At 45.1% G+C, this 13,077-nt stretch overlaps 1 protein-coding gene across 2 annotated transcripts in view; it reads left to right on the top strand.

Moving 5' to 3' along the window:
• LOC126285050 (esterase FE4-like) overlaps positions 1–13,077 on the top strand; it is a 131,003-nt gene that overhangs the window by 98,235 nt on the left and 19,691 nt on the right. For both annotated transcript variants that reach the window (XM_049984374.1, XM_049984378.1), the window contains exon 9: positions 4,098–4,230. In XM_049984374.1, coding sequence (XP_049840331.1) covers positions 4,098–4,230 — 133 coding nt within the window. The remainder of the gene's footprint in view (positions 1–4,097; positions 4,231–13,077) is intronic.

The raw sequence follows: 13,077 nt of genomic DNA, 5'->3' as shown, positions 1-13,077 counted from the left end.
CTTAAACTACTTCAACCTAATCTTCATCACTACTATGTTGTGATATGAATCTACACTCCTGGAAATTGAAATAAGAACACAGTGAATTCATTGGCCCAGGAAGGGGAAACTCTATTGACACATTCCTGGGGTCAGATACATCACATGATCACACTGACAGAACTACAGGCACATAGACACAGGCAACAGAGCATGCACAATGTCGGCACTAGTACAGTGTATATCCACCTTTCGCAACAATGCAGGCTGCTATTCTCCCATGGAGACGATCGTAGAGATGCTGGATGTAGTCCTGTGGAACGGCTTGCCATGCCATTTCCACCTGGCGCCTCAGTTGGACCAGCGTTCGTGCTGGACGTGCAGACCGCGTGAGACGACGCTTCATCCAGTCCCAAACATGCTCAATGGGGGACAGATCCGGAGATCTTGCTGGCCAGGGTAGTTGACTTACACCTTCTAGAGCACGTTGGGTGGCACGGGATACATGCGGACGTGCATTGTACTGTTGGAACAGCAAGTTCCCTTGTCGGTCTAGGAATGGTAGAACGATGGGTTCGATGACGGTTTGGATGTGCCGTGCACTGTTCAGTGTCCCCTCGACGATCACCAGAGGTGTACGGCCAGTGTAGGAGATCGCTCCCCACACCATGATGCCGGGTGTTGGCCCTGTGTGCCTCGGTCGTATGCAGTCCTGATTGTGGCGCTCACCTGCACGGCGCCAAACACGCATACGACCATCATTGGCACCAAGGCAGAAGCGACTCTCATCGCTGAAGACGACACGTCTCCATTCGTCCCTCCATTCACGCCTGTCGCGACACCACTGGAGGCGGGCTGCACGATGTTGGGGCGTGAGCGGAAGACGGCCTAACGGTGTGCGGGACCGTAGCCCAGCTTCATGGAGACGGTTGCGAATGGTCCTCGCCGATACCCCAGGAGCAACGGTGTCCCTAATTTGCTGGGAAGTGGCGGTGCGGTCCCCTACGGCACTGCGTAGGATCCTACGGTCTTGGCGTGCATCCGTGCGTCGCTGCGGTCCGGTCCCAGGTCGACGGGCACGTGCACCTTCCGCCGACCACTGGCGACAACATCGATGTACTGTGGAGACCTCACGCCCCACGTGTTGAGCAATTCGGCGGTACGTCCACCTGGCCTCCCGCATGCCCACTATACGCCCTCGCTCAAAGTCCGTCAACTGCACATACGGTTCAGGTCCACGCTGTCGCGGCATGCTACCAGTGTTAAAGACTGCGATGGAGCTCCGTATGCCACGGCAAACTGGCTGACACTGACGGCGGCGGTGCACAATGCTGCGCAGCTAGCGCCATTCGACGGCCAACACCGCGGTTCCTGGTGTGTCCGCTGTGCCGTGCGTGTGATCATTGCTTGTACAGCCCTCTCGCAGTGTTCGGAGCAAGTATGGTGGGTCTGACACACCGGTGTCAATGTGTTCTTTTTTCCATTTCCAGGAGTGTATATCTGCTTCTGGGTACGCCTTACAGTCCAGTATCTGATTTCGGAATCTCTGTCTTACCACGATGTAATCTAACTGAAATCTTCCTGTGTCACCCTATCGTTTCCAAGTAACCTCCTTCTCTAGTGATTCCTGAACAGAGTATCCACTATTACTAGCTGAAGTTTATTACAGAACTCAATTAATCTTTCTCCTTTCTCATTCCTTGTCCCAAGTCCATATTTTCCTCTAACCTTTTCTTCTACTTCTTCCCCTACAACTGCATTCCAGTCCCCCATGACTATCAGATTTTCATCTCCCTTTACATACTGTATTGCCTTTTCAATATCCTCATACACATTCTATATCTCTTCATCTTCAGCTTGCGACGTCAGCATGTATAACTATCGTGATCGGTGTTGGTATGCTGTCGATTCCGATAAGAATAACCCTATCACTAAACTGTTCACAGTAACACACTCTGTGCCCTACCTTCCTAATCATAACGAATCCTACTCTCGTTATACCATTTTCTGCTGCTGTTGATATTACCCTATACTCATCTTACCAGAAATACTTGTCTTCTTTCCACTTCACTTCACTGACCCTTACTATATCTAGATTGAGCCTTTCCATTTCCATTTTCACATTTTCTAGTTTCCCTACAACGCACAACCTTCTGACATTCCACATACATTGCATAAAATATAACGTAGTTCATCAGCCATTACATATTTTTTTATACAAGAGCGTTATCGATCATATACCTACTCCACCAGCCCCATTCACTTCTTCCTGTCTGATGCACTTGGCTGCCCTTATACGCCTATTCTCCGCCAGGCAATCTGTTCCACTCACTGATGGCGGCAGAGAGAGCCATTGCTAACCTCATAATGTGCCTAATTGTATCTTCACTGTCTTTTTGCGAAACGTGCGGAAGAGGAAGCCACAGTGTGTCTGACTCTTCTAGGAAAATACGCTCTCAGAATTTCAGTAGGAGCATACACCGTGATCCATGACGCCTATCTTGTAGCGTCTGCCGCTGGATTTAGCTGAGCATCTTCGTCACGCTTTTACGCTTACTAAACGCAGCTGTGACGAAACATGCTACTCTTCATTGAATCTTTTCTATCAGACATGTCTGGTAAGGGTCCCAGACTGGCGAATAGTATTCAGCTAATGTGAGCTGCTACTCCTTTGTGGATGGGTTACGCTTCCCGAGAATTATTCCAGTAAATCCCACCCTCGCATCTGCCTTACTTCTTCTTCTTCTTCTCCTTCTCCTTCTTTCAGTAAATCTTTCTTCAGACAAGCATCAACAAGAAATCCTCCACATTTCTGTGTCCTGGGAATCCTCCTTCATTTGCTTAGAATTTTTTCCTGTCTTCACATCTATTACCATTCCAAACAACTTTCTTCCCCTCCTCTTTTTACTGCTACTTTTGCTTCCATGATTCCACGCAGCAGACAATTCGAGCGCAATATGCGTCCCATACACGATGTTGTTCTCTTTTGTATCATCCTCACAAAGTTCGTCTGCTCTCCTACCCTGCTTTGTAACTCATTTCTCATTCTGTCTGTTCATTTAATTTTCTCCATTCTTCTCTGTAATCGCAGTTCAGAATTTTCTAAATAATTTTGTTCTGTCTGCAGATTGAATACGTTTCAGAACCATAAGACACCACACTCCACACAAAATGTTTGGCGAACCACTTCCTATGTGTAATGGGGATGCTTCTGGTTGTTACGAAACTTTTCAGTTTCCCGAAAGCTTTCATTCCCGTGGAGATTCTCTGTAACACTTCCTCTTCCTCTATCAAGCTTCCCAAATACTAGAATTACTGAACCCGATAGAAAACCAGTCCAAATAGTGATGTATTAATCGTGTACTCTTCTTTTTCGATTCTCATCACTCTGGCCTTGCCAATGCTCAGTTTCATTCGAAACCCTCTACCTACACTTACAACATTCCCCATCGTTACCCGCAGCTCTTCCTCCGTTTCTGTTAGCATAGTGATACCAGCATAGTACTTGATGATTTTTATTCTTTTCCTCCAACTACAAGTCCTTTTGATTTTTCCAATGCTTCATTGATTAGCTCTTCGGCATATGTACTGAAAAGTGCTCGTGATATACAACGACCCTTTCTCACACCTTTCCCAGTACTCATGTCTTCAGTTTCACCTTCTTCTTCTCGAACTACCACTTTGTGTCCCATATAGAGTTGCTTTATCATTCTTCTGTCTTTCCAATCTATCTCAATGTCTCTCAGAATCTTCAATAGCATACACCAGTCAGTGCTGTCAAATGCTTTTTCCCAGTCGAAAAAACAAACATATCTTTCTCTGTTCACTTCCAAAACCTTCCTGCGATTAGTCTGATGCCGTCGTTCCACGTTAAATCGTTCGGTAGACACGTATAATGGCTGTGACTGCTTCCAGGTCTCCATACTTCTCATTACACAATAACGGATCTCTCCACATGTTTATGCTTGATACGTTACATTTGTTTATTCTGAGGCTTGACTGGCGATCCCTGTACCAAACAATCAATGACAGTGTGACAGAGGCGTATGCCTTCATGGAGCCCTTATCTATCGACTCTAATTTCAGGGGGGATTTACGAATGACTCATTTCGTTGCAGCAACCAGCCATGGGGCAGATTTGGCGTTCTTGTTTCGCATCGCCATGTATGGAGACCCGCCGGAGAAGGATTCCGAGGATGGAAAAATCGCCATGAAGATGACTCGCCTTTGGACCAACTTCGCCAAGACTGGGTGAGTTTTGGGATAAACACTATATACGTTTGCGTACCGTTTAATTCTGGTATGGAGCGCTAGTTAGTTATTTACATGTTCCACATATCGTTTGTGGGAGGTTTTATCGCAATAATGCGGAACGAGTCAGTTTACAAGATATTTGACAGCACTGACTGGTGTATGCTGTTGAAGATTCTGAAAGATACTGGAGAGATTGGGAGGATAGAAGGTTTATAAAGCAACTCTATATGAAAGGTAGTTACAATTCGTCCATGGAATAGAGACAGTTATCCAGAAGAAAGCACTTTAGGTTAGCTTTAAGACTTTCTTTGATACAGGGCAGGCTTTCTGTGTTATTAGGCAAAGTATTAAAAATTTCCGTTGACTCATATTGAGCACCTTTCTGAGCTGCTGACAGCGTTAATAAAGAGTAATAGAAGCAATTTTAACACGTTTTTATCATGTAACATTCTTGTCTGTTTCTTTGTTGCAAATTTTGCAGTTGATATTCAACTATGTTACTGCTGAGTTAGAGACTTGAAACTTCCAATATACGCTCCTGGAAATGGAAAAAAGAACACATTGACACCGGTGTGTCAGACCCACCATACTTGCTGCGAGAGGGCTGTACAAGCAATGATCACACTCACGGCACAGCGGACACACCAGGAACTGCGGTGTTGGCCGTCGAATGGCGCTAGCTGCGCAGCATTTGTGCACCGCCGCCGTCAGTGTCAGCCAGTTTGCCGTGGCATACGGAGCTCCATCGCAGTCTTTAACACTGGTAGCATGCCGCGACAGCGTGGACGTCAACCGTATGTGCATTTGACGGACTTTGAGCGAGGGCGTATAGTGGGCATGCGGGAGGCCAGGTGGACGTACTGCCGAATTGCTCAACACGTGGGGCGTGAGGTCTCCACAGTACATCGATGTTGTCGCCAGTGGTCGGCGGAAGGTGCACGTGCCCGTCGACCTGGGACCGGACCGCAGCGACGCACGGATGCACGCCAAGACCGTAGGATCCTACGCAGTGCCGTAGGGAACCGCACCGCCACTTCCCAGCAAATTAGGGACACTGTTGCTTCTGGGGTATCGGCGAGGACCATTCGCAACCGTCTCCATGAAGCTGGGCTACGGTCCCGCACACCGTTAGGCCGTCTTCCGCTCACGCCCCAACATCGTGCAGCCAGCCTCCAGTGGTGTCGCGACAGGCGTGAATGGAGGGACGAATGGAGACGTGTCGTCTTCAGCGATGAGAGTCGCTTCTGCCTTGGTGCCAATGATGGTCGTATGCGTGTTTGGCGCCGTGCAGGTGAGCGCCACAATCAGGACTGCATTCGACCGAGGCACACAGGGCCAACACCCGGCATCATGGTGTGGGGAGCGATCTCCTACACTGGCCGTACACCTCTGGTGATCGTCGAGGGGACACTGAATAGTGCACGGTACATCCAAACCGTCATCGAACCCATCGTACTACCATTCCTAGACCGGCAAGGGAACTTGCTGTTCCAACAGGACAATGCACGTCCGCATGTATCCCGTGCCACCCAACGTGCTCTAGAAGGTGTAAGTCAACTACCCTGGCCAGTAAGATCTCCGGATCTGTCCCCCATTCAGCATGTTTGGGACTGGATGAAGCGTCGTCTCACGCGGTCTGCACGTCCAGCACGAACGCTGGTCCAACTGAGGCGCCAAGTGGAAATGGCATGGCAAGCCGTTCCACAGGACTACATCCAGCATCTCTATGATCGTCTCCATGGGAGAATAGCAGCCTGCATTGCTTCGAAAGGTGGATGTACACTGTACTAGTGTCGACATTGTGCATGCTCTGTTGCCTGTGTCTATGTGCCTGTGGTTCTGTCAGTGTGATCATGTGATGTATCTGACCCCATGAATGTGTCAATAAAGTTTCCCCTTCCTGGGACAATGAATTCACGGTGTTCTTATTTCAATTTCCAGGAGTGTAGTTTTGCAGTCCTGTACATTTAAACCACATACCACGCACCAAATCGTAGACTTTTATTCTTTCGTTGGTTGTTCAGTCATTTTCTTGTGGTCGCCCCTTTCTTGACATTCTCCTTTCGGAGATGCGAACAGATAACTAATTCGAAACTTTTTGCACTGGAAAAATTGTTAACACAATTTTTCTGTTACGGGGTACACTTCTTGTGGATGCGCAATATGTACGCTGGCAACAGAAAGAAAATTATCTCTGGAAAAGAGAAATTATTTAATATGGTGCTGCAGTGGAATTATTTATTTATTTATTTAACCTGGCAAGATCAGGGCCATCAGGCTCTCTCTTACATCTAACCAGGCTTCTACTTATTTTACATTCATATGTCTTAGTAGGCATGTTAAACTACATCTAATACAATTATGAAGATTAAATGGATAAATAGATTTGCTAATGTCTTCAGTCTTCGGACTGAAAGGCACAACTGTAGTACACGTTATGTGTCTTAAGTGCAATGGTTTTCATTGCCTCCTGCATCCTCATGCCGTTGACTAGTGCTGATTCTTCCACCTTTAGGGACAGTTTGCCACCTAAAGAGCCTTAAAGAATAAGGAACCAACCAAAGAAAGATTCCAGTTAAAACACGGAGTATTGTGTAAGAGGAATTATGATAATGTGGAACGGAAACAGTTTCTCGAGATACTAATTCATACGTGATCAGAGATCCTGAATTATTTTCACGACGCTCCAACAGCAGGTCATGCCGGACTCGTAAAGACTCAAGACCAAATCAGATGTCAGGGTTCACCGGGCAGGTCTCTGCCGATCCGTTAGGTATTGTGTGAGGCACTGTGAGGAATATCAAGGAGGCAGGTGCTACAGTTACCTCCAGGGCGTCTGGTACCAATACCACCTACGGTAGCGTCGTTTCACCGAACTGGAATCTACCTCTTCGGTATTTTCCTGAAATCGACAAACGAAAATTGGCTAAGTTACCCCCTATGGTGCCAACAAACTTTACTGACTGCCAGAAATCCAAAAATTGGAAACTTCCTTGTGCACGATGTTATTTGGAAATACGGAGCACCCCATTCGACATCAACTACATGATTACAACTGTCTACTACCGACAAAGGCTCGCAGAACACTGTCGTAAGGAGTTGAAAAACGTGCTGTCGATGTACGTTACTATCGAAGAGTGAGACTGGGATACAATACTGCCGTCGAGCCATTCGCATACAGTGCACCGAAGAGGGACATTACAGACTTCACACAGTACTTTCCACTCCATGATCGCAACGCCAAAAAATAATGGATCCACTGGTCCCACTTTAACCAGACGTTACTCAGGATGACTATGTGAAACGCTTCACTGCCAGGGATGAAGAAGCTAGGAACTTATGTGCATGCGGATCCTGGACGCTGCGGAAAGAGCGAGAGCCCCATAAAGCTAAGCGCTGGCCAGTTAGATACAACCGAGGGACCTTGGTACGGATTTTTACGTCTGTGCGGAAAGTGGGAGTATAGCAAAAGTTATTTAAATGCTTGTTTTGGACGTATCGTATCCTTCGTCGCTTATCGAGCGTCAAGCATGAAGTCGATTATTAAGACCCTCAAGAAGAGAAAAGCGCGGAGACGTCTTCCATATCCTCCGCATAAAGCACTACTACAGTTCAGATCGACGGTGGGAGATTCAGAGGACCCGAAGACCCATTCGACGATCGCGAAGCTTCGACGGGAGGGACTACCTTCGAAGCTAGTCGTAATGTTCAGCATGTAACAATACCACCAAAAAATGGTTCAAATGGCTCTGAGCACTATGGGACTTATCATCTGAGGTCATCAGTCCCCTAGAACTTAGAAATATTTAAACCTAACTAACCTAAGGACATCACAACATCCATGCCCGAGGCAGGATTCGAACCTACGACCGTAGCGGTCACGCGGTTCCAAACTGAAGCGCCTAGAACCAATACCACGAGAACGCGAGGAACCACCAACACCACCGTAGAGAGGCCAGTGATGGGGTGTAGATCCAACCCTCCGTAGACGGCAGTAACGAGGACTTCTGAAACTGTTTTCAGTGGTAGGGCTTGAATTTCGTTGACGACTCAGCTTTCGGATTTGTGCTTGAGTGTTGTTAAGATGTGACATTTTCTATTAGTATCAATGAGCCTCGTAGAAGGAAAAGACGGCAAAGGCAAAATAGCAAATGTGAGTTTTTACGTTGACCCGAGAGGTCGATTTGCATAATTCAAGCTTTCAACACACTCGAGTATAAATTAGGCTTAATCAGCATAAGTATGTGCTGTAATAATGGAGTCCTCATTTCGGCCCCTCTTATAGAGAGTAATCGATTACATCGCGCAGTGATGATGAACCGGATCGAACGGGCTGACAAGGAACAAAGGTTTGTTTCTTCGGCCGGTTCTTTACCAATTGAGAGTAGTTTGCTATGGATGTTCTCTCGTTCTTTGTAGCGTTGCACACCTTCATTTAACCGCCTAAACAAAGATAATTATATCCTGCTGCCTCTTCCTGTCCCCCTGCCTCTGTCTGTACCTCTCAACTGAAGTTAACTTGGTCTCCAGCCTTACTATAAAAGTTTGACCCCGTCAATCAGATGCTTCTGTCTGAAGATCCCGTGTCGGTTCGTAGCATCGGTGAACTTGAGTGGCTATGAAAGTGGGGAGACTGAGAACAATGAGTAAAGTTAGGCCAACACCTCTTCCGTTCATACAAAGAATATAGCGCATACCAACAAGAAATGAAAACGTAGAGCAGCCGAAAACATATAAAGAGTAAAAAAAAACTGTTAAAATGGACATGCGAATATAAAGTGTGAAGGAGGTGTATTATATTTTCCTATTGACATCTCCATAGTTTTACACGCTTTAATGTGTAAGGTATAACTTGGCCTCAATAACATTCTAAAACAGTCAGTGTCCTCCTGCAAGTTAGTTGCTCTAGTCGAAAACTACATGCCCTCTAGTCTGCTAATGAATAAAATACTTTCCTCCCATCCGTAATTAAACTATAGCAAATTACCTTCGGAACTTCACCTTTCACTGCGAACATTGCATTTCTTCGCTTTCCAGTGCTCCATGTTGAATTGCCAAATTCTTCCTTCGTGCTGATCTCACGCTATTCCTCTCACCGCAGTTGGCACTCAAGATTCACGCTTGCGGCCGCCATAACCAAATTAATACCGACTGCCGGCACCCCCCTCCGCCCCCCCCCCCCCACATGCTCCCTCACTGGAACACACCTTTCGCCTTCTTACTCCTTTAACTGGTTCTCACTTGACGATCCCTGAAACTCAGCCTCTGCTGACTAGTTGATCTCTAACCAGCACTCCATATGAGTAAACTAATTGCCAGTTTACCTGTTGTTGCTCGTTCTTCAGGTAACTGGGCTATGATTGGCTCTATGACTAGCTCGATGATGTTGTAGGGTCAAGCTGCACACGTCCCCCAGAAGCTAACGTGGTCCAAATAATTGGTTATAGCAGTGGTCCTGCAGTGAAATAGTCTGCCGGCCGCTGCGGCCGAGCGGTTCTAGGCGTTTTAGTTTGGAACCACGCTCCTGCTACGGTCTCAGGTTCGAATCCTACCTCGGGCATGGATGTGTGTGATGTGCTTAGGTTAGTTCGGCTTAAGTAGTTCTAAGTCTAGGGGACTGATGGCCTCAGATGTTTAGTACTTAGAGCCATTTGATTATTTTAGTGAAATAGTCTATGCACTGCCTACATTTACGAATTAATAAAATAAACAGACATATTAAACGAAGAGAAGTGGATTTTATTCTAACGTCTGCAATTGACGTAGATGATAGAGAATTATGCTGAAAAATGTATATTCAGAAAGTACATTTCAAATGAATGGAAAGCGGTCCTACGATATCCAATAGGCAGAAAATAACTTTATCGAATGCAGTAAAGTTGTGTTGAGAGGGTTACGAGAATGGTGCCACAGTACCCAAGCTATCAAAACTAACTACATTCGCCAACTCAAAATAATTCAGAGTTCAATATGACAGTTTGCACAATAAGAGACTAGAGAAAACTAATAGAAGCTCATTCTGTGTCTATTCTCAATTAAGTAATGCAGTCGGAAAAAGTTCTGCACTGGAGCACATTCACATCTTGCAAAAACTAAGTCCTTCCAAAAGTCGTCATTCACTGCGCAGAATCAATCACCCACTCGACCGAAAAGATGCACTTTATCACTGGCAGGTTTGCCTTCTTCAAGAACAAACTTAAGAGTGGCCAGAATCGCTTCCCTGATCGCACCACCCGAAAGAATTTTCACTTCACCCACTCTCTGCTTCTCCATTCACTGAAGGCCGTCTCCATCAAAACACATCGTTCTTAAGTTCTACTGATGTGATTTGGCTCATCTTGGCGAATTTCTACACTAAACTAACATACTAAAACAATATTTAAACGAAGAAATGTTGTACACTCTCAGCTCATTTTCAATGAATATAAATAAGTTATTCGTAAATAAGGCAGCATTCTTGTCAGTGCACTCTCGTTAAATGACAACACACTGCTGGTATTATTGTTTAAACAACTATTTATGCCCGTTTGAAAGTATGTTCTCCTGTCACTCTTTACAAAAGTGGTTTCAGCCAAACCATGCAACTGACCACTTCTTAAATTACCATAATTTCGTACTAGGAATTGAAATGAACCGTTAAATAAATATCTGGCCAAAGTAGTAATGTATATAGTAAGTACATTCACAAGTAGGACAAAATATGATGTACTTTTCCTGCATTCAGTTGATATGTGACTGTGTAAAATACGATTTTCTGACAGGAGTTTTCATAGTGAAAGATATACAAATATATAAAAAAATCCATAAATAAATTAGATAAAGATGATTGGCTTTCAGCTATAGCACAATTCTGCTGTCCAAGACATGATTTGTTGAAATTTAAAAGCTGTAAATTCTAACGGTCACTGTGAAAAGGTTTACTATTTGTAACTTACTAGCTTTTGTAATTTTAAAGATATTGAAAATATCATTGTTTCATTGAAAGTGTCTCATTTTTCTGAGCTCGCAGATGTATTCAGGTTTGATTTTTTTATGTAACTTTGATTTATTGCCGAATTGCTAAGAGCTGTAAGCAGCCATATTTCAGACTATCTGAAACTCCACCATTGCTTGTGCACCACTGGTCTTCTTAAGCAAGCGACAGTTGTCAAAATTCCCCAGACTACGTTTTACCTGCTTCCTGTTACTCACTCCACATCTCTGCACCTGGGACTGGCTAGTATTCAATTGCACACACAAATTCACCTCCCCTCCTACCAACTCTAGGCAGCCAAACTACTCGCCCACATATGGGTAACGCTACACTCGGCTCTCGTGCTGTCTCCCAATATTTTGATGGGCACTCAGAGCTGAATCTCCGCTACACCTGTCGCCCAGGATCCACTTTATAACTCTACAAATGTAAAACAACACTTTGCAGCTATATACAGCTGGCGTTCACCAACAACCTCGGAGTTTCCAGAGACTCTACGTTCCACGACTGCTCCAGACATCGTATACCCAAACATTGCCATGGACGAATTTACTTTGTTGCATCCGATAGTCCTAAGACTTCTGAATCTGAGCAGGCTAGATACATCTGCCTTCTGCCTATGTGGCTGCACGGTTCACACTTTCTTCACCTGGAACCAATAGCCAGTAAGGTGTTATTTCCCCTGTGATCGAGATGCGGCCAGGATCTATAGCAGGTTTCCCCCCTTTGCGTTTAACTCTGGAACGATTGACACGAAGTTAAACATTCTCATAAGGTCCCCCCTAAAGGTACGATCGCACACTGTTCTGAACTGCCTAATTCTGTGGCGGTCGTTCAAACTCAGAAGACGCTTTGTGTGCAAAATGCGGCGTGCCCGTTCCGAGGCAGTTCTGGCGTTAGGAAACTGCACTCACTCCTACCGTAGTGCGTACTCTTACTCCTGGACTGCACTTACTAAATAATATGGATTATCATAATTATCTGCCTCAAGCAGATCATTGGTGCGTTTTCCGAATTATTCTCAACACAATACCTCGTCGTCTCCGCACGTTATTGTGGTACGTAATTTGACCTTCTGATATGTGCGAGGCTTTTTAAGATGAAATATATGTCACCCTATGCAACTTAGAGGTATTAGTGGTAGAGGATAGCGTTGTACGTGGGAAACTTTTCAGACTTTCGCTTCTAGCCACCTCTGTAATATCAGTTGAATTTATTTTCTTATTTCAGTTTTAAATTATGTCATTCGGTTTTGTGTACTGTAGTCTTCCTTCTAAATATTACAAAAATTGCCCCAGAAAATTAGGATTTTTCCCAACTTGAAAATATGTCGCAGGTATAATATGCTTGTGCACCAAAGAACAAATATTCTATTAATATCTAAAAGCGTTGCACACACCAAAAATTTTTAAGTGACGGCAAATTAAGGAGAGGGTTGTAAAATACAATTTGATATTAGCTCTACTGGAAAGTAACACAAATGTATGTCTTTAACACATCTACATCTACATCCATACCCCGAAAGCTACCTGACGGTGTGTGGCGGAGGGTACCTTGAGTACCTCAATCGGTTCTCCCTTCTATTCCAGTCTCGTGTTATTCGTGGCAAGAAGGATTGTCGCGGTATGCCTCTGTGTGGGCTCTAATCTCTCTGATTTTATCCTCATGGTCTCTTCTCGAGATATACGCAGGAGGGAGCAAGATACTGCTTGACTCCTCGATGAAACTTCAATAAAAGCCCATACCGAGCTACTGAGCGTCTCTCCTGCAGAGTCTTCCACTGGTATTTATCTATCATCTCCGTAACGCTTTCGCGATTTCTAAATGATCCTGTAACTAAGCGCGCTTCGATAGATATTCTCTATCTCTTC

Source organism: Schistocerca gregaria, chromosome 1, assembly GCF_023897955.1.
Source record: "Schistocerca gregaria isolate iqSchGreg1 chromosome 1, iqSchGreg1.2, whole genome shotgun sequence".
NCBI classification, from domain to species: Eukaryota; Metazoa; Arthropoda; class Insecta; order Orthoptera; family Acrididae; genus Schistocerca; species Schistocerca gregaria.
The sequence above is the reverse complement of the archived record's forward strand: the minus strand, read 5'-3'. Positions and strand labels throughout refer to the sequence as shown.